Genomic DNA, 26,160 nt, shown 5'->3' on the forward strand with positions numbered 1-26,160 from the left:
GCCGGGACTGCGCGGCCCGAGGGCGGGGCGGCCCCGGCGGCCCGCGGCTGCGAGGGCAGAGCTCCCCGGAAAGTCGCCGGGGCGTCGTGTGCTCGGGGCCGCCCCGAGCCGGAGGTGGGCGCGGCCCGCGCTGCTCGGTCACAGGGCGCAGGAGGCGGGCGCTCCGGCTGCGCGGAGCCCTGCTGGCGGGAGATGCGCTCATAGCGGCTTCGCGGCGCGCTTGGAGTTAAGTGCGAACTCCGGAGGCGCGGAAGTATTGGAATTGCAGTGGTGGAGGCGCGGCCGGGAAGCTCCGCCGGCCTCGCTGTGTGGGCCCGAGCCTGTGAGAGAGGTTCCCGGTCCGGGTCCGGTGCACCTTCGAGAGTCCCCGTTCGTGGGAGCTCTGCCGCGGTATGCCCTTAAAAATGAGGTGACAGCAGTGAAGTGCTGGCGTTGTTAGGGGCTTGTGCTCTGTTTAAAGACCCAAACTGACCCAAGGAGTAGTTTAGGATTTCTGTGTTGCAGCATTTGTGACAAACTTGTTTTTGGAATCTCTTTTGCACATTACTCAGTGGGGCAGAAGAGTTGGTGTGGTTTTTAATTATGGTATTTTTGCCGTAGACTGGGATTAACTTGCATAGAGACGATGACATAAAGTCCAAAGGTGAATGTGTTTGTCAGGTTTGTTTGTTAACATCCTTTGTGGAACAAAGGGTAATCCTCTGCAACTCTAACCTGACTGATGACTTTTATAAAAGAGCTTTTTTATCTTATTTTTTAAGTAGATTGAATAACAGCACTTCTTAAGAACTAACCATCTATCTTCCCTCTTTGCATTGATAGCCAGTACTGTATGCATTCAATGCATCACTGAATTTTAGAATTATAATATTATATTTTATGAAACTACTTATAAATCCAGTACTAACTTAAAAACTCGCAGATGCCAATTACTGTGGATAATCAGCACCCTTGCAAAGCAATGGTTATCATAAGGGTGATAGCTTGGGCTAGTCGATATACCTTGTCTTGTTCTTCTTTTAACACAACCATACATTAAAAAGCATGTGAAGATCATGTCACAAGCATGTGAAACAGTGGAACTTACAGTCATTGCACCAAATACAAGAGGACGTTATTTCAGGCTCCACATGTGTCTAAAGCTTACTTTCACAGAAACAGTGTGGTTTTGTTTTCATACTGATGCCCCGTAACAGTTTTTCCAAGTACACTACAGATATTTGTTTGTCGAAGGCAGGGAGAGTTTTACCTGCTCAGTCCTTTCAGATCTTAGGTGTCGTAGTTCTTGACCTTCCCAAGTGTGACCTAGAAGGGAAAGAGCACATGGAAAAGGGGTGTTTGCTTGTGGTTAAATAGTTATAAATTGATGTGTGAAACTGAAAACAAACATTGTTTCCCGCGTGTCTTTGCAAAACTGTTTTTCAGCTGCAGTATTTTTCCAGCATAGTTCACTATGTACTCTGCAAACACCCATTCCAGAAGAAAGTTTAAGGGAAAGAGCTGGGGCAAGGCAGAATTGTGTCTCCTGGCAGCTCTGGCTACTGAAGATGTTCAGGCAGTCAGAGCCTCAGAGTTGGTGGGATATGATGGCAGCAACAAGGATATGGGGACAAATTAACCTTTAGAGTTTACTTTTAGAGTAAAGAATTTAGAGTTTTTTCTTTTCAGGGGAAAATCAAGTGCATCCTAGTTCTTCTCAATGCTAAATTAGCTAGAATGTCTTAAACTACCCTTAGAGTAGTTTTACTCTTCCAGATTAATCTGTGGTGGAGCAGAGAGAGAGGGATTTGTATGCTGTTAATGCCCTCAGAAAGGGAGTGGTGAATTCCACAGTAGATACTACATAGCTAAGACCAGGTTCATAAAAGAGTTTTTGAACATACTCTTTGCTATCTTAATGAAATTTTAGAACGTCTTTCTCCTCAGCATGCCACTTGTTTCTTTTTAAATGATTTTGTTTTGCCTTGACAGCTTCTTTTTTGTATTGTTGATGCTTGAACTAGTTATTGTGCTTTTTTTTAGGAAGTTGTATGATATTAATATTAATAGAACTAAGTCTCCCAGAGTTCCTTTCAAATTATTAAAATACTATCAAAAATAAGGTACAATGGAATTTATGACAGGGTATATATATATTGCAGGTTTTTTGTTAGCATTAGAATGAGCAGCAGCGATTCTGACTGTACCTTTGCAAAAAAAAAAAAAAATTATGGACAACAGGACAGAAAATAATTGGTATTTCTAAATACCATGGTTGCCTTCTTGTTCCTGAATTAATATTTTTCACTGGCTATTGTTTTTGACAGTAAAAAGGAAGAACGGAGGAGAAAACAAGCTATGAAAGTGTTGGTTATTGGCCTTGGGGGGTAAGTTATGTAAAATTAAATTCACTCTACAGTTTAAGACTAGTTTTCTTCTCAGAATGATGTGATATAGTTTCTATTTCTGAATCCATATTCTTTTGAAACTGGATTACATATGCAACGTATAATTGCATAGTTCTATAGCATGTAACACTCAAGAAATTGTCCTGTGTCTGTTGGAGACCTCGGGTGCAGCTGTCTGTAGAATCTTTCTTGGCACTGCTTGATTTACTGTACTAATTATTAAAAACTGTTGAACATGCCAGAAAATTCCTAGAGGTAGAGAGTATTTTATGTGACTAAATTTTGGGGGAAGTTATATTGTTTATTTGCATATACCTATATAGAAATATAGAATAGTATGTGTGAGCTTGTACATAATCCTATTTTTGCCTTGGTGAACTTTTTACAATGTTTTCTAACAGTGTAACAAATGGAGGGAAAACAACGCTAGCAGAAAAACTTAAGAATATGCTTCCCAACTGTGATATAATCTCTCAAGATGACTTCTTCAAGGTAACAGTTTTAATGGAAAAACCTGATAGCTAAAAGTAGGATTGAAAAGTAGGAAGTAATTTCAATTATTTTTTCAGTTCTCATATTGATGAACTTTTAAAATTGGTACTGTTTAAAGTAATGTTAATTTCATAAGAATCATAGAATTAGCACTGGGATAATTGAAATTTAAGTAAACAAACCACTGAATATACTCAGCCAAATGAAATTTCGTGTCTTCTTTACCATTCTTTTAAAATAAGACATGGGTGTATGACAGATGCATTTTTCAAGATTCTTTGTACTATTGAGTTTAATGATATGGTCTTAAGCCTACACCCACACAACAATAAGTGGTTGCCTCCCAAGTCAAAACAGAAAAACAGCTTGTGTTGATGTTTGGGATGTTTGTTAAGGAGGGTGATGGAGCTCTTATGTCTCAAGTAAAGCTCTAATGAACTGTAAAGTCATATGAACTGGAGTGTTTGTGGCTCTAGATTAAATAAAATTTTTTGTGGTGCATTTTAACAGTTGTTTACATCGGTTTAATGTTGAAGATAAATTCAGCTAATTGGATATAAAAAATATATAACCCTCATGTATATAACCAGAGTATATATCTCTTAACATGGTCATAAAAGCAACCTTGAAAAAATTAAATTTTTTTCCTCTTCAGCCAGAGTCTGAAGTAGAAACAGATGAACGTGGATTTAAGCTATATGATGGTCAGTAACTCACATGCATTGCCTTTGAACTTTGTGTTGAAATTGTTGTGCTGAGCTTCAATACTTCTTCCACCCCATTTCCTCACCTCTTCTATTCCAAAAAGGCAGTAAACAAGTGGTTGTTTCAGAGCAATCCTTCTCTTTCATTCAGCTTACTGAGATATTCAAGAAAACTTTCTTAACTAGTAAATAGCTCAAACTAGTGCTTGGCCTTTCCTTTTCTCTTTTGAATATTTTCCTCTCCTTTTTACACTTGTGTCTGGTATAGTAACAAATGGTACTGTTCAGTAAAGTCTTGGCTTGCAGTACTGGCATAAGCTTAATCTCATTGCTTGGTAATGGTCCTTTTTTTCATTTTTGCTGGTGAACTCATGGGATATCACTACTGGGTTTTCCAAGTCAGTCAAAACTTGGGTCTATCAACACCTTTATTTCATGTCAGATCTCCCATTAAGAACATATATTTTTAAGTTTGTGATTAATGCTGGCTCAATTTATTCTTAGAGACGTCTAGATACAGATCCACTTTAGGCCAGTGTTTTGTATCAGGTCATATCTACTTCTAAACAGTTGCTTGGTTAGTAGGTAATCTCTGTTTATACTTTGTGATCACAAAATGTATTGCTGAGAATACTGGTCAGACCCTTCAGTCATACCTGAAAACTGGTGATTACTAGCTATGCAGTCTTTGGCTCAACTTCTAGACTTCATGTAAATGGAATGTGAATCTGGAGGGATAAAGTAAATGGACATTCTTATTAAAATATCCAGGTTTAATGCTGCACTTGAAAGATCTTTTAAAATGTATTTGCTGTTATGGTAACCAAAAGCTGCCCTATTTCTACCTTACAGTACCTTACCTTCCTTACCTTCCTCAGTATATTCTTGTGTGTCTGCAGACAAAAACAATGTGCTGTACATTTGCCTTGTACACCATTCTCCTTTAGGTTTTTCTATGCCCATCTAATAAACCTTATGAAAGCCCAAAGCAAAAAAATGTTGAGTGTCCACTCCCTCCTCTGACAATTGACAGAATGATGGAAGTCTCAGGGTTTGTAAATTTTTACAAGTTTTGTGGAAGCAGAGAGCAGTCCCTGAAGTTTCTGTCATGAAGTAAAAAGCTGAGAATTCAGTTCAGACAATATTAGATGCCATAAAGTTCAGAGAGACTACACCCAACAGAAATACCCTGGTCATGGTGCAAGCTTTGATTTCAGGAAATCATCAATAGCAAACACAGAACTACAGATATAATCTTTGGGGTAATCCTGTTCCCCTTCATTTAAATTGGTTTGTAGATTACTTGATTCTTACTGATTAACATAGGGGTACTTAAGGGGTTTTTTTTTTTTTCTTTTCTTCCTTTTAATCTTTGTTTTTTAAGGGATGTTTAACTTTGTTTTCATCTAGTACTTGATGCCCTCTATATGGATGAAATGGTGGCAAGTATTCGCAATTGGATGAAAAGCCCAGCAAGTTCTGGTGTTGTGACAGAAGAGCCACAGAATACATGTGACAATCTGAAAAATGTTTATATTTTGATTGTTGAAGGCTTTCTCCTTTACAATTATGAGTAAGCAGTAATATGTAACATGGTAAATTAAAAGCTACCCTAAAATGGAAGAGGGAACTCATATGTTATAGTATGTTATTATCTTAGGCCACTTAATGAACTATGGAATAGAAGATATTTTTTGACCCTTCCTTATGAAGAGTGCAAAAGGAGAAGGAGGTAAGATTATTAATTTATTGTTTACAGAGTCACTGCACCCCCTGAACTGAAGTGGTCCTTTTGTACTAGCTTTTCTTCAGTGCTTGCAAAATGTAAACTATTAAGATCATCTGTCCTCTGTTTGTTAGTTAGAGGTTTGTTTGCTTTGGTTTGTATTTTAGAGCACGTGGTTGTTAAAGTATTAAATGCTTTACAAACACTAAAAAGATAATGTGTTACCCTGATAATTTATTTAATTACTGATTGCATATTTGAGTAAAACCGTGTTTAAAATGAGAAATGGTTAAAAAAATACTAAGCCCTCGTATTCTTGGTTAAATACAATTAACTGATGATTTTTCTTAGAGCAACAATGTTCATATGTGGGTTTAGTGTATGGTTTTGCTCAGGCTGTCCATTAATTTTACTGTGGATCTAAACTAGATTATTGAGCCAGTGTCTGACTTGCCTCTAAATTTGGAGCAATACTGTGTGCTTGAAATATATGTGCACAAAGTCAGAATCTGCTGGCTGAGTGAAGAAATCCTTTGTTCAACTGGCTTTGGTTGATACCAATTTCTCAGTTTTTCACTAGACTCACCTAAGACTTTAATGTCCAGAATGGAAGAGTCTAAAGAGACTAAACAGCTAGTCATTTAAAGCTTGAGAAATCTGTATTCCTAATAAAAAGAGAAAAAGTAGTTTATTTTGTTAATAGTGTCAATACAGTTTAATTTATCTGTAATACCTTTTACAATTAAAACCCCCAAACTTTTACCTTATCATGAATGTAAAAAGGACAGCAGAAGTTCATATTACAGATAGAATTAAAATGAAGGAGCCTCCCTGGCTCCAACAAAAATACAGCCAGCCTTTCTTTTTTTTTTTATTTTGGATAAAAACTGTTATTTAACCAGCCAACACTAGGGAAAAATACAAAACTTATATGGGAACACATATGTATTTTTGTGTAGCACCAGAGTCTATCAGCCAGCAGATACACCAGGGTACTTCGATGGACATGTGTGGCCTATGTATTTGAAATATAAAAGTGAATTGGAAGAGAATTCAAGTATGCCAATTGGTATGGTATCCTTAATTTTAAACTTATAAAATGCATAATTATGGTACTTGTACAGTTTATGTTGAGTTGTGGGATTTTTTTAAATGGGATAAAATTTTCTTCAAATGTTTTTGTCGCACTTAGTAGGTTTTGATGTTTCTGTTGGTTTATATTTCAAGCCTATAGGGATTTTGGTTTTGTTACTTAATAATGAAAATTAGAAAGTTAAAAAATAGAAATTTTCTGATCACTAATGAAGTCCACTTAACAAGATCACTTGTTAAGGTAATACACATATGTCTAAGTAGGAAGCTTCTGAGACAATAGCTGATGCACTGGCAGAGTTTTTCACAACGAAACTGAAATCCTGGTTATGTCTCGTAATAAGCTGAAGATACTTTCTAGGTGCTGACTGTCTGTGCTACAGTCACCAATTTTGCATGAGAAGTGTCAAAGCTGGGCCAGCTGTTGGGGCAATGCCTCAGGTTTTTGTGATGTTCACACTTACACAGCTCATGGACTACCTGTTTCTGGAGCAGGGGCCAGAGGGAAGGGAAGGGAAGTTGGGTGACTGCTTCATCATCAGATTCATCACACTGCTTCTTGCTGTGCAGTTAGAATAAGAATCGTAGTGCTCTTCTGGAACTTGCTCAAAGGCTGAAACTGAGGAACCTGAAATTATCTACTGGTGCAGAAACCTTTTTGCCAAATTATTCCATTGCTCCACTGTCGTCACATAATTACCATTACACTTGTGGAGACTTTTGTACCACAAAAAGTTGTAAATTAATTATTAACTAGAATATGTTTCCATTATGTTGTTGCTTTTAACATGTAAAACAAGTTTGGAGAAGAGGAAAAGGGGAGGTGCTGTTCTTGATTTGTTTTTTTTCATCTATAGGAATACTGAAAACTTTGCCAATTACCATTAAAGATAGCTGGCATGGAACTCATTAACACTGATTTCTTCTTCCTCAGATTATTTGGATGGAACAAAATCCCAGGAGGAGCTTTTATCCTATGTGTATAGTGATATAATACAGGAATTAAACAAGCTGAGGGAAGAAAGTAAGTAATGTTACTTTGAAAATTGAATCTATGTATCACATTCCATGTTAACAAGAAGCCAATATTTTTATTTGAAAATACTACAAGAATTATATAGATCTATATTTCTTCATGTGCTACAGGACCATGTTTGTTCATTACTCTGAGTCAATATCTGTTAAAACTGTGAGTTCCTGTAAATGGGATGTTCTAAGATCATAGTTGAATCCACTGTTACTTAATGATAAAATAATAATAAAAAAGGGTAAGAGAAGGTATATGGGTTAGAATATCAATGAGAACAAATGCATTCATGGAAGTACTTTCTAATATAAAGTGATATCACTTGCAAACACTACAGGTTAGATATGTATTTTGTATTTATTTTAGATCAGCAGGGCACAGCATGATAACGCAGAAAGCCTGGGTTCCATTTGACATGAACTGAAAACACCAAGACAGTCATTCATGGCAAGCTGACCCACTGAGCAAAAGCTGTGTGTATGACCATAATCCTACTTCACGTAACATGAGAGTTTTTGTAAGTAATTATTAACTCTGTCTTGGGTGTGGAGACAGACTTCATTTAGGGGTATGAATAGTGTGTTCTTTAAAATTCCTTTAATCAGTCCTGCTTTGGCTGAGCTTTAAGGCTAATTGAATGTGTATATTTTAAAGAACATGAAGATTTTTGTGCACAAAACTAAGCCATAAAGATGCACTTCTGTTGAATTAATAAACCTATCTGAACATGGATGATTGCAATTTGAAATGATCATATAGGAATGACAGTGATTGTCTCTATTATTTTTAGGAGCTTATTATCACTGATAAATATGCTTAGAGGAACTATCTGTGTAAGTTTATGTAAGTTGTCATGCTGCTTATTCAGTAAATGATTGAATACATCAAGATAAAGTTATTTAGACTTGCTAAATACCTCTCTGGTGTTTGCACAGTAATTTTTGTGTTATGTATTGTTTAGAGCAGTTGGGAATAGATGTTAAGAAAACGAAAACAAACCTGAAGAGGACTCAGATTGTTGCAAAAAGATGAGGAAATAAGATGTAGAGAATGGAGATGCATCAAGAACAAGATACAGTACATATATTGTGCAGAGATTGACTGGAATGGCACAGACAACTAGACAATAAATCCATGCTTCAGGGAGGAAGAAATGATTGTTATTAATATTCGTAACTCACGTTGAAATTGAGATGAAACTGAAGTGTTGTGAATGAAATGTTCAGAAAGTTGGAATGCTAAACAAATGTGAAAGCTTTGTTATAGAATTTGTGTATGTATGTTTACTCAAACTAGGAAATTGGTAAATTGGATCGTATTTTGTTGCTGAATAAGTAATATCTTACCTCTTATATTTTCTAGACTATGGGTTACATTTTTATTAGTCAGAATAAAAATAAAACTACAGACATGGAAAGCAAAGGATGGATTATGACTTGGTATGTGACAGCTGGACTGGTCAGTGATTGAAATGTAGTACTTTATTGTAAAAGTCCTAAATCTATGTATAAGGAAAATGTGTTATCAGATTACAGCTATGTTTAGCTGTTTTTAAAACAAAGTTCTTCCAAATATAATTTTGCACTTAATTTTTTTTTTGCACTAAAAATACTTCATATTGCATTTGCTCATATGCTGTGATGCACTGTCTCACTTTAAAGTGTATTTTTATTTCCTTTTGGAAAGTGAACAATTGCAAGAGATTAGCTAGTGCATAGAATGGTTGTGGTGGGCTGACCTTGGCTAGCCACCAAAACAATTCTATTACTTCCCCCTCCTCAACAGGAGGGGGGAAAAATGCAAAGGATTTGCATCTTGACTCATGCATCAAGATGAGGACAGGAATACCACTCAGCATTTACTCACATACAGTCAAAACAGATGTGGCTTGGGGGAAGTATTTTAATTTACTGCAAATAAAATAGTAGATAATGAGAATTAAGAACAAATCATAAAACACCTTCACTCCACCCCTCCCTTATTCCTGGCTTGACTTACCACATAAATTCTCCACCTCTTGTCTCCCACCAGTACGGGTGGATGGGGAGTGTGTTGCTCTTTCCTCTTCAGTCTTCTGCTGCTTGAGAGGGGGTCCTCCCACAGGGACAGTCTTTCACTTCTACCTGCTCTGCATGGTGATTCAGGAAAGGGAGTGGAATGAACAGTGGTATCACCTGACTTTATTCTCAAGTATTGCAACATCAGTGCAGTGGCAAGGAGCTCAATTTTGTCAGGTCCTCCTATAGGGAAAAATGGTAGATGAGCTGCAAGACAGATGATGCATTTGTGGTGTAAATCATTGTTGGAATATACATGGTACTGAGCTTGTACTTCAGCAACATGTAATAAGAGCTCAAGATCTTTCACAGTTCTTCTGTAACCGTGCTACTGTTTAGAGTTGCTTTTTTGGTTTTTTTTGGTTTCTTTTGCAAACAAAGCAGGTGGCCTTACTTGGCTTCTGTGGACATGTTTTCAGAACTGGGCAGCACTGGTTTCTAAATTTAGAGGGAGTCCCTAGTGGAGTTAAAAAAAGGGCAGCTAAGTGTCAAGGGACCAGAGAAGCTGCTTTGCAAGGAGAGTCTGAAAATGGTGGTAGTGCTCACTGTGGAGAGAAGACCAAGGGGAAAATGGGCCATGGGTTAAAACATGAAAGCTTGAAAGCTGTGAGTCAAGTGGATGCAGAACTAATATTCACCAAATTTTACAGATACTAGCCTGGGGGCACTTCCTCATTTGAAAAACAGATTGACCAATTTATATTAAGGTGATATTTCACATGGATAGAGAAGATACTTTATGCAATAGACACTGACCTTCTGAGACGTAATGCCGAAAGTGGCAGACAGTACCAGCAAGTTCAAAAGGGATCTAGAAGATTCATTGATACTTCACCCATAAGAAGTAGTAAAAGAAGCAAGCAGTGCTGTATCATGGATGGACTGTAGAAACTGACCAGGCTCATCTGCCTAAATTTTGTGCTCTTGCCAGTTGCTGCAGCAACTCAGCCACAAAAGATAATGAACTCAGAATTCTGAGTCTGTTTGATAGTCTGTTTGATTTCAGGTATTTCATTATAAAAGCTTACAGAACTGGCCTGTAGCTTGTCATGTTGGCAGAGTGCTTTTGGTTTGAAGTGGTACAGCCCTTGACAGAAAAAATATCTTTTTTTTCCTAGTTTGCACTTGGTGAATGTCTTTTGATTGCCAGGGCTGTGCTAGCTGTGAAGTGTTTGGGGAGAGCTGCATGACAGAAGCCTGTGGTTCTTTAGGGAAGAATAGGCAACTTTCTGGAAATAGTGTCATCTGCTGGCAGCAATTTCAGGCTGTCACAGCTGAAAGAAGGCTTTGCTAAGTGTCTTGCACAAATTCAGAAATGTGGAGTGATAGAGGTGGTGGTGTTCTATACATGGCTTTTCTATAAGGACAGAAATACAAGTATGTTATTCATTTGATAATTAGGTGATTTTCTGATGTTAAAATAACAGAAGATGACAAGTCATAAACATTGATGTAGTAAGAACAAACCTTATTTCTCAGAGCTTATGGTTCCCACTCTAGCATTCGAAGTCTAAAAACCTGAATTTCTGTTTAGACTACGTATCATTGATTCAGATACTGGTTTTTTCACACACACAGTATATCCTAATTTACCCACTTGGGAACAATGACTCTTCTGTCCATCAAACTGGATATGTCTTTAGTTTCTCTCTGACATTGCCACTGAACACAGTGTCCAGTGTCCATTCACTGCCTGGTCAGTTACTGTAGTTACAAGAGAACAGGAGCAGTGTGAGAGTAAAGGGAAAGCTCTTACTTCCACAGAGAAGAAGTTAGTCCGCCGAAAGCCTTTCATATTCCTGTTGCATTACTTGGGGTTACTCAATGACTGCCCTTGTCTTTAGACAGACAGGAAGTATGGTGGTGCTCTTTAGCTTTTGGGAGTGAGGGGACGGGCCCTTACAAATAAGGTAGTCTTTTATCAACCACCTCTTCTCAAAGCACAGTGGAAAGGTGTATGGTGTGACTTGCTGCATGCCATGGTGTCTACACCTAGTAAAACAGGTTTTGTCAGGTGAAGGAGGATCATCTGCCCATCATCCAGGCCAAAGTCTGTTGTTGTGGGGGTAAATCTAGTATTTAGTGACTCGTGTGTGGTTAGACACCTTGCTTTTCCCTCCCCACAGTTGCACCTTGCCCATCTTCCCAGGAAACATCATCCGTCTTGAGGCTGGCGTGGAGTGCGAGGTAGTGCGTCTTGTCAGCACAGTGGCCTCGCCGCCCCGGCTGCCTGCCACGGCCTGGCCGCAGCCTGGAGCCGGTAGCCGGGCGGAGAGTCGGGCTTTGAGCCGGTACTTCATGTGCCTGGGCACTCCCGAGGGGCCCGGCAGCTGTGCATCCTCGCCCGGTGTGCCTGAGGCCCTTCAGCGCCTCTGCCGCCACCGGGCGGCCCTGCCGTGCCGCTCACACAGCGGGGAGGGCACGACGCCGCGGACAGCGTCCCGTGCGACACCAACCGGCTCGGGAGCGCGGAGCGCGGGCAGGACACAGCTCCCGGTCCCTGTGGCACCGGCTCGGGAGCGCGGGCAGGACACAGCCCCCGGTCCCTGTGGCACCGGCTCGGGAGCGCTCTGCCAGGACACAGCTCCCGGTCCCTGTGGCACCGGCTCGGGAGCGCGGGCAGGACACAGCCCCCGGTCCCTGTGGCACCGGCTCGGGAGCGCGGGCAGGACACAGCCCCCGGTCCCTGTGGCACCGGCTCGGGAGCGCTCTGCCAGGACACAGCTCCCGGTCCCTGTGGCACCGGCTCGGGAGCGCGGGCAGGACACAGCTCCCGGTCCCTGTGGCACCGGCTCGGGAGCGCTCTGCCAGGACACAGCTCCCGGTCCCTGTGGCACCGGCTCGGCGGGTCCCCGTCTACCAGCCCCGGCCCCGCCCCCCTCTCGCGATACCCTCCAGCGCGGGGCTGGCGGCGCGCGCCGGAAGGGCGGCGGTGCGCGTGCGCGCCGGCCGTGCCCGCGGGCGCAGGAGAGCGCGGGGGATGTCCGCCACGTGCGCCGTGTCCCGGAAAGCGCTGCTGCCAAGGCCGCGTCCCCAGGGCGAGAGGGAGCCGCCTGCCAAGGTGATGCGCAGGGGGCTGCGGCGAGGCCGCGAGGAGGAGCGGGAGCAGCTGCCGTGTCCGGGAGAGAGCGCGAGCGGCATGGGCGCGGAGGCCGAGGCGGAGCGGGCGGCACCGCTGAACGACGAGCCGCGGCGGCGGCAGCAGCCTCTAGAGCCGAGGGTGCTGAGCACGGCGTCGGCCAGGGCGGTGGAAGAGGAGGAACGGCTGGAGCGGGAACATTTTCGGAGGATCATCAACGCTTTCCGATATTACGGGTAATTGAGGCCTGCCCCTGGGCGTGGGGCTCTCCGCTGGCTCAGCGGCCTAAGCAGGGTTGGCAGCCGCTCGCGGCCCCCGGAGCGGGCGCTGTTCCTGCGCGTCATGCGGCCGGCTCCGTGCGCTCCGCTCCGGGCGCTGCGCTCCGCTCCGTGCGCTCCGCTCCGTGCGCTCCGCTCCGTGCGCTGCGCTCCGGGGGCTCCGCTGCGCTCCGTGCGCTGCGCTCCGGGGGCTCCGCTGCGCTCCGTGCGCTCCGCTCCGGGGGCTCCGCTCCGCTCCGGGGGCTCCGCTGCGCTCCGTGCGCTGCGCTGCCGCGGAGGCGGGCTGCGGAGCTCCGCGCCGGCGGAGGGATTCTGCACCGCTTTCCTTTCGCGGTACGCGCAAAGTCGCCTTAATGTCTGTCAATTCGAAAGCGTAAAAGAAAGCATCAAACCTATAGAAGGTGTCTTGCGGTCTCTTAGGAGATAGAATGTTCTAAGACACTGTAAAGCCTTCAAAACAATAGTATTTCCTGCTGGCAGAGAAACGCAAAATGCTGTTTCGATTATGGGTGCAGATTTTTGAAAGACATTTTACTTTGCAGGAGAGACAAAACCTAGTGCTAGGAACAATATATGCTGTTTTTAATCGCATCTGTTGGGTCAGAGGAGGGTTTGCTTGCTCCATAGGAATGAGCCAGCGGTGCTGGGGGCACCTAGTTGTAGGACTGAATCCGTTTAGCAAACAAGGAAGCAAGTTACTCGCACTGGAATGTACTAGAGCCTGGCTGGAAAGGTCCATTCTTCTTCATTGTTTTGGTAAAATGTTTCCTGTTTCTGGGTTTGGAAGGCAGGTTTGTACTTCAGCTAAGATAGCCCCATCATGTGGCTCATTACTATATGCATTTTTTGTCAATGGAGGACAAGCATCATTTGTACATGGTATAGAGGTTCTTGGTAGGAGTGGATAATATTTATATAATTTTTTCTGTTAGGGGTTTTTCCCAGTAAGTTTCATTTCTCTTCCAGGACAAGTATTTGAGCAGGAGGTTGGTCTGAATGCCTTTTTGATGTCTCTTCCCGAGTGAATTCTCTAAATGTAGTTTGGTCCTATCGAAGAACTGGTTAAAAGTATCTTAATACCAATTGCTACTAATGCAATTCCGGCCTGTTATTTGTTTATATTAGTGGCATAATTGTACCTTCTGGCCTTAGAAGCTGGGAATATCTTTCTCAGCCTTTAGCTGAGCTGTGGCTTCGGGTTCCTTTTGAATGCTTGTTTTGGTAAAAACATAAGAAAAGGATGTGACTCAAATTTCCAGTACAGAAATTCGATGAAATTGCCTCCGTCTCAAAGAAATAATTCAAAATTTAGGTGAAATTACATATATTGGTACTTAATAAGTGGAATTTTTGTTTGCTCATGTGGATATTTACTGTTAAATTGGTAACATCTGTATGAATAAGACAGTAACACACTTTAAGATGAGTCCTTAAAGACAAGATCTTGTTCTTGTCTTCTAGAAACTTTGTTATTTGTAGTTTTTCTGATTTCAGTGAATTATTCGTTCTGCTAGATGCTAGTAGTTTAGTATAAAAGGGTCAACCTAATTAGGTTTAAAGGTTTTTTTTTTTTTTTTGCTGATAAAACTTTCAGGAAAATGTTGTTGAGCTAAGCTGATGTGCTTTTTGTAGAAAGTCAGTTTATTTTTTCCCCTTGTTTCTTTTCTATTTCTTGTCTTTTAATGTAATTTTAAACCAGTGTAGCTATTGCAGTGAACAAGACCTTCTCAGTAACACTTGAATGAGATATCAGCTGGTCAGATTTCTAGAATGAGGTTGTAACTAAATAAAATGCCAGCAAATGCAGCTGTCTCTCATAATGGCTGGTTTTTTCAGCTTTGTGCTACTGTATGCTGACACAAGACTTGGGAAGCTTCAGTGTGACTTGACCAGCTAAAATGATTTGGTGGTCAAAAGGGTTAGTATCTCTTACTGAATTTTCTCCCTAGAGTCATCATGACTGTGCAACTATAGCAACTGTATTAGCACCTATACATCTGTCACTTCAGACAGAAATCAAATCTAGCAAAATCTCAGAAGAGTCATTTTTATGAACTTTTTATCCTGGGGAAGTGGAAAACTATTTTTAGCTTGCATCAGTCACATGATCATGTTCACAGGACTTATGAGGAATACGCTGTTAAAAGAAGGTAGCTTAGTATCTTAGTGTGGCTGCCAGAACTCTAGTATGGTATCCAGTATTAAACAGGACTGTGTTATATAGAGTGGTGTAATGTAGAAAATGTAGAGTTGAAAAAATTCTTGCCTAAAAAATTCTAGAAAAGTTGCTCGCTAATGAGGAGCTATGAAGTCTGGTCACTTTCTGTGTGTAAAAAAATGGAATAATTGTAATTGTTACAGCTTAAAGTGAATTATTTACATGTGCGTATATTGCTTCTAAATACTTAAACCTTTCCTTTTTAGAACGAATATGCATGAACGAGTGAACAGAACAGAGAGGCAGTTTAAATCTCTCCCGGCTAACCAACAGAGCCTTCTTCCTCAATTTCTTCCTCACCTGGACAAGATTCGGAAGTGCATTGATCATAATCAAGAAATACTGCAAATCATTGTGAATGACTGTGTTCATATGTTTGAAAATAAGGAGTATGAAGAAGATGTATGTTAAAATGGACTTTTTTCTTGCTCCAAAATTAAATTCTGTATGCTTTGGGATTCTCTGCATTTGTTTTTAATACCTCAAACCTCCAACTTTCTTTTATTTTGTCATCCTTGTTTTATAATTTCATATTTTCTTACACTTTTCTCACTCCTGTCTTTCGCATTTGCAGAGCTGATGCTTAATGAAGCTGTTCATTGGTAGTTCTTTTAGTTACACTTAAGAAAACTAACTGTGAATCTTTCAAGTCGTTGTAAGAAAAACTACCTGTGAATTTGGCAAATCATTGCGTTCACTCCAGAGTTGTAGCTTCCCCCCGATTGCATTTTAAAGTTTTTTTTTCTGTTAAGTGTATAGAATATAAGTGATATTGTCTGTCTTACTGTAGGTTCTTATATGTTACAACATTGTAAATTGGTTACAATTCCAGATTGTAAGTATTTTTAATGTTGCTGTTTGTAAATACTTTTTTACTACTTGACCTACTTTCTATCAAAAAGAAAAGATACCAAGACTTAAAGGACTGACAGAGATGGAAACTGAAGTCCTCCTTGGATACAGGCAAGATACCTTAATGGGCAGCTCTAATGTAAGCGTCTCAGTTTTGCCTTATCAGTATCTAAAGGGATCCTTTTTTCAGGGTAAGCAGTTCAACTTCTGCACTGGCTAAGCCCTGATCCTTTTCCTGAATAAGGACTGCCTGTTGTGCTTTGCTACATATAGGTTTCATTTTTTTTTTTTAACGTGGAAACCAGACTTTTGATAGCCAAAGAGAGAACAGGAAACTCAGTTTGTATAGAATATTAAGGTGGATTTAAGTCCGGATCCCTGAAGTGAAAGGGAAGTGCTTTGTCAGTTGATCTTGCAGCATGGCTTTTTTTTCTCATCATAATTGGCTTTCCCCCTGCAAGACTCCAGATACTTGGTATACTTTCCACTAACTTTTTTTTTTTTTTCTTCTCCATTTTATTCAGGGAAGCGGGAAGATTACACCAGCTTCAACATTTGACATGGATAAATTAAAGTCCACATTGAAACAATTTGTGAGAGACTGGAGTGAAGAGGGGAAGTCCGAGAGGGATTCCTGCTACCAGCCAATTATTAATGAAATTTTAAAGAACTTTCCAAAAGAAAGATGGTAATAGTGTCTTAAAACTTACATTTATGTGGACTTAGACTGTTGCACAAATCTAAAACAGAATTTATGGAGTGATGAAAAGCATTGTTTCAAGAGTAGAGAATTTTTTGTGTACTCAGTGGATTTTATTTTTCAATCAAGAAAGTTTTCATTTCTAATACAAGATGTTGGAAAAGAGTATAATCATAAGTTTCACAAAGTCCTACCAGGTAAACCTGTAATAATTTTTTTGTTGTTGTTCTGCAGCTGGATGTAACAATGTATGTAAATATTTCAAGTAAGATACATCAGAAAGATTACTCAGTTGTGCTTAATGACAGAAAGTTTGCAGGTTAACAGATTCTCATGGTGTGTCTGCTATAGGTGAGAGGAAGCATTCTGTGACAGTGAAAGTAAGGCTTTGGCCCTTCATTATGGAAGGAAAGAGGAAGACTTAACCTCTAGTGCAGTTGCACTTAATTGCACTAAAAATTGAGTCTGAAAATAGTCAATTCTAACCTTGGTTTCAGACAGTTGAATTAAGATAATTCTTAAAAAAAGATTAGTTGCACATGTGAAGGTAATTTTATAAGTATTGGCTTGTTAACAGTGCCAAAATAGTCAATGATGCAGGGGTTTTAGATAATTTAGGTAGAAGCATACTGGTAAAGTCTCAGAAGGTTATAGTGTTACAAGAATTCCATGTTTATTTGGTTCTGTCAATTGATCAACCCAGTCATCTTAAAGTATATTTTAGTTTAAACTTAGTAGTGTTACAGTAGGAAAATTGGAGAATTTTTATGCCCAAAGGTAACAGGCCACTACTTAGGTTTGATATAGCAGGGTATTATTTGTGGTGGTTTTTCCTATCTCAGCAATTGTTACTAATGCTCTTGTGCAAATCTGAAAAGTCTCTTCTACTAGTCATTGTTTAATTTCATTATTAAAGACCATTTATGATGGGAGAACATGGAGTGTAGCCTTGAACTGACTTATCTAAAGATACATACACCTTTAAAAATGTTTTATCTGCAAGTGAACTTCCTTCAATTTTTCTAGTGCTAATAGTGCCCTGCACAAAATAAAAATTTAATTAAATACTGCAGGTATACATCTGATGTGTAGATCTGCAGGAAAACACATGGTTATTATTTTTCAAGAAATTAAATTATCAATGTGGAGCTGTTGTAGCACATAAGTAAAACCTTTTCTCTGTTCACATCTTGTTAGCTGCTATGTTCAGGTCACTCCTTTTTCCTGGTGACCGAAGGCTCTCCTGGTTAGGTGTACTTTTTGAGGTAAGAAACAGTCATGTACTATCAAGCTTAACTGCCAGTGCCACTTTACCCTTGTCCATGTGGTAACTTCCCTGGCAGGTTTCCTAGCTGATCTATCTCTGTTTTTGAAATAAATTTTAACAAACACTCTTCAATGGCAGGAGCTGGGGGAATGACATGCAGCTGAGTCAGGGAAAGTTTAGGTTAGATGTCTGAAAAAGTCTTCATCTGGAGGATGGTTGTGCACTGGAACAGGGGCTTCAGGGAGGTGGCTAGAGCACCAATCCTGCCTGAGTTCCAGAAGTGTTTGGACAATTCCTCTCGGGCACACAACGTGACTCTTGGACTGTTGTGCACAGGGCCAGGAGCTGGACTGTCTTACCCTCACAGGTCTGTTCTAGCTCAGCATATTCTCTGATTCAGTGATTTTTGGAGTGGAGAAATTGTTTCAGTTTAAAGGGATTGACAGGGCCTGAACTGACCACAGTTACTCTCTCTGTTAATTATAGTGGGAGAGGGCTGAACATGAACTCTAATGTGTGAAAGAAAACAGCCTGTAGGTGAACCTCAGAATGTAGCTTTGCATTGCTTTAGAGTTTCCTTTTGTAGCACAGAGACTAAAGTTTCCTGAAAGAAAGAAATTAAAGTGCTATAGAAAAACTGCACTGGGTAATGAAAATGGCTTTTTGTAAATATACTTTATGTTGAAAACTGTAAATATTTTAAATTTAAAACTGTCAGTGCCAGTCACAATTTATTTGGTAAAAGGAATTGCGGTACTCATCAAATTTGTAATACTTAATGGAATGGTACATTCAGTTTCTAATTAAGATAATTTGTTGGTATTGCTAATTCCATGCATTAGAGTAATGTGAAAACAGAGTTTAAATTTTTGAAACTACTCAAGTATGTTTCACTCTGTGCACGCACACCTTGTAGTATTGCAGTTTGCAAGATTGACACGTATGGGTTCAGTTGGTATGAGAGCAGTGGGAAAAGCTGTCAATTGTTTTATGTGCTTGCTCTTTGGGAACTGGAAGTAGTACAAGCAGTGGTTGAAAACAGCTGTAAATCAGAGTAATTACTAAGTAGGTGCTACTTATCATATGTTATCATGTGTTTTGGTCTAGTGTTCTGTTTAGGCTATCATCTAAAAATAAATGGCAAAAGCGGTTCCTGCCTCTTTCTGCTTGCCACCTTAATACAGAATCTGTTAGCAGAGTCTACTAAGCAGTGTTAAGCAAATCTCATGAGATCAGGTCTTCCTGAGGAACTGATAGATTTCTTGCATTATTTGTGTTGGAATTTGTCTTTCAGCTTGCAGGAGCATTGTAATATTTAAATGTCTTGGATTTCTTGGGTTAGAAGGAACTTGCTGTAGGAGTAAAATGTAGATACATTTTTTTTTTCTCTATCAGTGTATTTATTGAAGAATTCTTATAGGGAAGTATAAGTTGTAAATCTAAGTAATCATACTCACGATTTTTTTTTTTAATTCCTCTTTTTCTCTGTCATCTTGGTTTCCTTTCACTTCTAGTGTTGTTCTTCTTGCTTAGGTGAAATGATATAAAGATCATCAACTTCTTGTCCAAAAGAAAACTATGAAATAATTTTTTGTTAATCATCATTCCATGGCCAAAACTAATATACCTAGGTGTTTTTTCCAGTTTTCTCATAAACTAGGTCTCTGGAATGAACTATAGCTTGAAATTCACTTGTGTCATACTGTCCAAAAATCAAATATATTTTCCAAGATGCTGACAGAACGGCCGAAAAGAAATCAACAGAGCTTAGTTTCCTTTTAATATGAAAAACAGGTTATACATCCTGGGCCTGAGCTTGACTGTACTTCTTGAATGTGCTCAGTCACATTTACAATGGACTTGAAATTTCTGTTTTATTTGAATTTTATTTGATTTTATATGAAATGCATGTATCCTTCCAGGTCTTTTTACTTAGCCTAAACTTTGCTTTAAACATTGGATTTAAGAGCAAATATACTATTAGTGTTACTGCATCACTGAGTGTTTTGCACATCTTTAAATGAAAGTAATATAAAACTCAGCTGCCGAGTTCAGAGAAGAATTGCTCTTGAAATGATGGTAGTGTTTAGCATTTGTCTTTATTAAAGCCACCAACAGTATGATTGAAGTAAAATAACAAAATATGGGATACTAGGAATTTGATATGTTTACAATCTAAATTTACAGACTTTGTAAACATTAGGAAAGGAGTCCCACAGTGTGTCCCCATGCCAGTATTTCCACTGATCAGAAGCCCATCTGAGAGTGTGAGAGATATTTATTACTTTTACTTTGTAACCGCTGTAATTACATAACCACTGCAGAACAACTGTTTTTCTAGCCTCTTAAAGGACTACAGCCATTTAAAAACAGTTTCTGTGCAATTGAAGATTTTTAGCTATTATAAGGATTCAAAATTCAATGTAATTCTGTAACAGTTTGTCACAAACAGTTCCTTTTTAAATCTTGAAAAAGGCATTAGGCAATTTTTGTCTGATAAGGGGACACTATCAACAGTCGTTACTTGTTAATGCAGCAAGTTTGCCACATACATAATTTCTCAGACTATAAATTCATAAACATGCTCTTGGAAGGTTAGTGTCAATGTTAGTAGACTGCAGTTTGATTATATTGTATTTTATTAACTGTGCTCTGTTGCTGAAATAAAGTTGGTGGCCAGAAGCATTCTCCAGCAACTGATAGTTGATAGAGTAGTGGTAGAAATTAAATTGCTAGCAAATTTCCAGACTTTAATCACTTAATAAATCTGCAAATAAAAGCGTAGTTAAGTCTGCACTAGAAAAAGGGAACAGAAAACTATTTTCTGAGAGAATTAGGAAAATTAGTTTAGAAGTATAAAAACTTGATGTTGTGAATGAAAATATTCAGCTGAGTGTTAGAGGTTTTATTTTATTTCAGGATGCATAAAGGTCCAGATTTCAAAATGGGAATATACCTGCATATCTATTAGCTACCAGGTTGCTTTAAGAAAGCTTTTCTTCTAATCAATGTGTTGTAATCTTAAAAGTGGTTTATGCCTTATCATCCCCTTTATTATAGAGGCATCCACATGGGGGTGCTAAAATCTTGTAGAGCTAGTATAAATAGTTCATAAATAAGGTGAAATTATAAGGAAATGGAGAAATAGGTTTGATTAGAAAATCCAGTTGGAATAACAGTGTACCATTACGAACAGGAAAAGCTGTAAAACAGAAGCTTTTCTAGCTTTTACCAGAACGCATGTTTTCTTCTTCTCCTGGTTCCCTACTTTCAAAAATTTATATTGAGCCTGTAGTTTTCTGCTGAGCTAATTTTTTTTTCAGTAGGACTTTGTGGCAGCTTTCTTCTTGTTTCCCCTGTAGAAGAGAGGCAGTGAGAGCTATGGCTTCTTAAGTAATAACCAAGTCTTGATTTCCAGCTTGTTAAGTCAGAAAAAGAGCCTGGACTTATAATGGAATGGAAGTGAATGGAATGATTTTCCATTTTGGAGACTTCACTGACTGAATGATCAAATAAAAACTCAAAAGGCTCTGTTAAAACTGCTTTGTAAGATTGTGTGGCCTTTAGAAAAGAATATTTCCTTTTGGTTTGGGTAATAGTGTTCAGAAATTTACAGCTTTTAGGATTTATGTAACTCCTTTATTCATCTTCATACTTGTGCAGCATCCTTACTTTTTTGAACCCTTTGGTATTCTGAATTTTTAAGTAGTCAAAGGCTTTGTGTTGTGGTGCCTTTTATCCTTTGGAACTGCTGATTATGGCCTCCTTCATGTACTTTCATATAAATTGGTAGATGTATTTTTTTGTCTCTGAAGGTGATATGCAAAACAGTGTGGAGAGGTGTATGAATATTCATACTGTTGTGTGTGAAATCATGAACTCTTGAGGTCTTGTTTATGACTGGAAACTGAAAAATTATTTCTTTTTAGATTAGATGTCTTCAGTTTGGCATGGGAGTGATTTCAGTTTTGTGACTGAAGGTTCGATTGCGTTATGGAAATGTGTTAGAATATTCAAAGAGGAGCAAATGTTGAGATTCTTAGTTCTATTTGTTAGTTGCTGCACTTGGGAGAGATGTTTGTAAGTATTTCAGTGAACACACTGCTAGATGTTGTCTTCAGCTTGATGCTTAGTAATGGGTAGATGGTTAGAGAGCTGTAGTGTACTTTGATTTAGGAAATACACCACTTAAAGTACTTCGGGGAAACCAGTGAGCAGCATATGAAGAACCCACCATTGCTGAAACAGTCACTGCTTTAAGGTTTTTACATTCTGAATTGTTCATGAAATTGTGGAGATCTTATGTTTTAATTTCTCATGTCAAAACACTTGGGGCTTTGGGCTTTTTTTCTTGTAAGATAACAAAAAATATTTCTAGAATGCTTTCTGATTATCAGTGGGGCTTAAAGAAAAATTTATTGTGATACATGATAATATTCTTCAATTCACATAACAAATTTTTGACTGAGTAACTGTAGAACTTATAAGAAAAACAAACTGTGTATAGCAGTTATGCTCTGTATTCTGAATGAGAGTTGTATATGTTCTTTTGAGTAATTTCTGTGCATTGTTTTGACTGTACAATTAACCAATCTGATCAGAACAGGCTCATTTTTCATGTAAAAGTGAAGCCATACAAGAAGCATAATATGGTATCTAAGTATATGATGGGAAAAATGTTTGGCTGGAACCTCTGAGTTGTGTTAAGGAATATCAGATAAAGACTTAACTATTATTTTTGTTCTGTTGCAGGGATTTCTCCAAAGTTAATATCCTGGTACCTGGTGCTGGGCTAGGTAGATTGGCGTGGGAAATAGCTATGCTCGGTTATGCTTGCCAAGGAAATGAATGGAGCCTCTTTATGCTCTTTTCTTCTAACTTTGTACTCAACAGGTATATAGCTTATGTTTTACTTGTTGAATAAAACCTAGAGAGGCAAAATTATAAATGAGAGAAGTCTGAATATATACATCTATACAAGAACAGATTTATAAGTCTTACTGCAAGGCACATACTCGAATTCTCTAAGAAAGAAGTCTTAGGGATAAATGGAGAAGGAACTATTGTATCTGAATCATTAAAATTACAGAAAGTATGGCTTTCAAGTTGTGAGATTTAAAATCTCTAAACAGTACAACAGATCTGCAAAATTTTGATTAGGTTTCATGATTTATTTCACATCTGTTTCTGTAAAATGGACACCTATCTTACTATTACTAAATATAGGATAGTAAATACATCCATAATATTTAGTAGTGGTGTTTTTTAAGAGGATACCTGTTTAAAAAGAAGTGTCACCTTTCATACTAAAATTTTAGGCACTGTTTTGACAAGAAAAAGTCACTGAAGTGTGCTGGGCAAGAGGCTGAGAATTAATAGTTCAACCATTATGCTCAGATAATAAATTTAAATATAGTAAATTTCATGTTACAGGTTTTACTTAAAATGACATTTCTGTATTTGGTATTCTGCCATTCTTGCATTGGAATTAAATGTTTTCAAATGACATTGTTAGAGAAGGAAAAAAAGGCAGCACACACAACTGTTCTTTTAAGAAAGAGAGTGGGAAGGCTACAGATGGACAAGTATCGAAAGAGGTTTAGGGGGGTGGGTTTTTTTTTTTTTGTGGGGTGTTAATGTCAGGTTCACAGAGATAGAATTTGACAAGTCATTCATCAGTCTGAAATTATACACCTTTGCTGAAAATATGTGAACTATTGGCTTTTTTTCTATATCACCATGTTGTTTTGGAGACTGTTTTATAGACTAGTTGTCCACAGCACATTGTGATGCTCTTGCATCTCATACAGCTTGCTATTAAAAAACAACAAAGGGAAGACTGCATGATGCCTGCTGCATATCTGCATACAGCAGTAGTGCTCCTGTGATAGTAGTAGATGTTTGCTGGAGGTTAATTTGCTCTTTGTTTCCTGCATTATTCTCAAGTGACTCATTTGGTGATGCAATTGCATATTGCAAATGATCTGACTGATGCCTTTTAGCTACTGAAAGGAAGCCATATTCCTGTCATGCTTTGGAACTTAAAAGCAGCTCAAAAGCATGCATTTCCCATCTTTTGGAGCACTGGTCAGCTGTCACAGAGGTTAGTTAGCTCCACCTCTACCCTCTGATGATATGCTTCCTTAAATAAAGAGTCTTTGACTATATGGGAAATTATCCTAAAGATTAATGTTTTACTAATGGTAGTAATTGTAGCATTTAATGCTCACATGGTGTTTCCTGTTCGTGTAGGTTATTTAGCAAAGAGATGTGCATACATTAAATCTCCTAACAGTATGAGACTCTGGGCAGCCAAATTGGTGTTGTGCAACTACTGTAATCATCTTTGCTGGACAAGTTATCAGTTATGTTCTTAGCATGGAAGAGAATACTCCTAGCATGACTGATAAGTGGTCAGTTTAGTTGAAGTCCAAGCATTCCTGTCTGCCAGATGCAATTGTGGGCTTGATGTGTCTGTTATGAAGGTTTTAGGGACTTGAAGATTCAGTTTAGTCTGAAGTGGCTATTCACAGTTAGCCTTCTGAAATGCTCTTTGCTTTTCTAAAACTGGAAGAAGCAGCAGTGATCAATATAAGCTGAAGATAATACCTAAAGAAGAGTGGTCAGAAAAAAGAATCTGGCAGTAAGTTTTTAACTATAGTCTCAACTTATTTTATACTTGTTCTTAGTTGGTAAAAGCATGAGGATTTTATTCATATGTGCTTACAGTTTTACAGCTTATAGCTTTGCCTTCTTTCTCAGATGGTGGTTTATATATAGGAAGACAAAGTACCGTTGAATGTCAAGCATTGCTACAGTAGGCACCTAGATGTGGTATACTGGCTTAATGTTTCTGTGTGCAAAGTGGTATTTGTTTATTTTCACACATTTTAAAAATACCTTCCATATCTCTGAAATCATGAACTTTGGTTAAAGTGGATAAAGTTGTATGGGATGGTATGTGCGTCACAGTGGAACTCTGGTCACTGTAAATGTCTGAAATTATTTAGAGTTTGTTACTCTGAGGAAACTCTAATTTGAAAATAAAATGACCTTACACTAGCTAAGATAGTGGCTCCAAGGCTGCTTCAGTCCTTGTATGGGACATCCTGCTTTCCCTTGTATACATTAAGTTCTTACATGGTGTGTTTTTCTTCTTTACTTTCTGGAAAGAATATAATTTTAGATAAATCTTGACACTTGGAGAAGACTACTGTTTCTGTTTGTTGCATGTCCACGAATGCCTTAGGATGAAAACAGTTATATTTTTGTCTGTATACCAGTGGTGAGAAGTGAGATGTGACCTACCTTTTTTTCTAAAACTGTCTTTTCAGCTGAATGTTGAACAGTGAATACCCCACCCCTATGGAATATAATCAAGTGTGTAACACTTAAATATGTTAGATTTTTATAATAGAATGTATATTACACATTTTTTTTTGTTGTAAGAATGGAATTGCCAAGGACTGGAGTGCTTGGTTTTGAAGTAAAAATCGTTGAAACTGGAAATGGAGGTTTTCAAACTTGTATATGAAAAAAGATTGCTATTTTCCATTGGAACTGTTTCAAAGTCTGTGTGAACATGAACTCCCTTCTAATACTTTTTTAAACTGCTTTTGCTGTAGTTAAGGGGCTTTTTTGTTTAGTTTTGGGAGTGTATATGTCTGATACATATGAAAAAGGTTGTTGGACACTGTATTACTGCTGCTCCAGTTTTAGTTTTTAACTGATAAAATAATATAGAGATATGACATGGAGAAGGTAAAAAATATTATTTCAAACACTTTATCACAAATGTATTCTAATCATTAGCCAAAAGGGTGCACTTTCTATAACCCAGTAGATTGCTTGCAGTTTGTGAAGTGCTTGATGATATGTATTTTGTGGGACATATATGTCCTCCGTTGTCTTTGGAAGAAAATATTTTTTTGTTTTTTAGTTACAAACTTTTTTTTTACAGGATGGTGGGAAAACCTTCCTGTTATATGCTGTGTTTTATCACTTTTGAAAATATGAGTTGATTTCATTAGTCATGTCAATTCAGAAACTGTTTTACAAAGACATGTTTGCTTAACATGATGGCAAAGATCCAGGTGTTACAAATTTAAAATTACTTCAAACTTAAAATTATTATTACTGTGCTTTGCAAAATGGCATTTAATTATATTTTTAATTTTTAAAGCATCATTTCAGTTAGTCTCTGAAAGATACTTTTGTTCAGTAGTGCTTCAATATTTCCTGTGATTATGGTAAAGGAAAGTCTAGAATGGTAACAAACGTT

The 26,160-nt window shown here is 38.6% G+C and overlaps 1 protein-coding gene across 1 annotated transcript in view; it reads left to right on the forward strand.

The window, feature by feature from the left end:
- Positions 1-107: 107 nt before the first annotated feature.
- The window catches only part of CARNMT1 (carnosine N-methyltransferase 1), a 28,925-nt gene continuing 2,872 nt past the window's right edge, over positions 108-26,160 (forward strand). Inside the window, exons 1-14 of the mRNA XM_079331495.1 lie at positions 108-245; positions 277-390; positions 2,307-2,366; positions 2,789-2,879; positions 3,535-3,583; positions 4,994-5,156; positions 5,244-5,315; positions 6,269-6,378; positions 7,336-7,425; positions 11,635-12,084; positions 12,203-12,800; positions 15,267-15,462; positions 16,437-16,600; positions 22,632-22,772. Of these exons, the coding sequence (XP_079187621.1) occupies positions 2,338-2,366; positions 2,789-2,879; positions 3,535-3,583; positions 4,994-5,156; positions 5,244-5,315; positions 6,269-6,378; positions 7,336-7,425; positions 11,635-12,084; positions 12,203-12,800; positions 15,267-15,462; positions 16,437-16,600; positions 22,632-22,772 (2,153 nt within the window). The 5' untranslated portion in view covers positions 108-245; positions 277-390; positions 2,307-2,337. The remainder of the gene's footprint in view (positions 246-276; positions 391-2,306; positions 2,367-2,788; positions 2,880-3,534; positions 3,584-4,993; positions 5,157-5,243; positions 5,316-6,268; positions 6,379-7,335; positions 7,426-11,634; positions 12,085-12,202; positions 12,801-15,266; positions 15,463-16,436; positions 16,601-22,631; positions 22,773-26,160) is intronic.

Source organism: Erithacus rubecula (genome assembly GCF_903797595.1).
Source record: "Erithacus rubecula genome assembly, contig: SUPER_Z_unloc_4, whole genome shotgun sequence".
Classification (NCBI taxonomy): Eukaryota; Metazoa; Chordata; class Aves; order Passeriformes; family Muscicapidae; genus Erithacus; species Erithacus rubecula.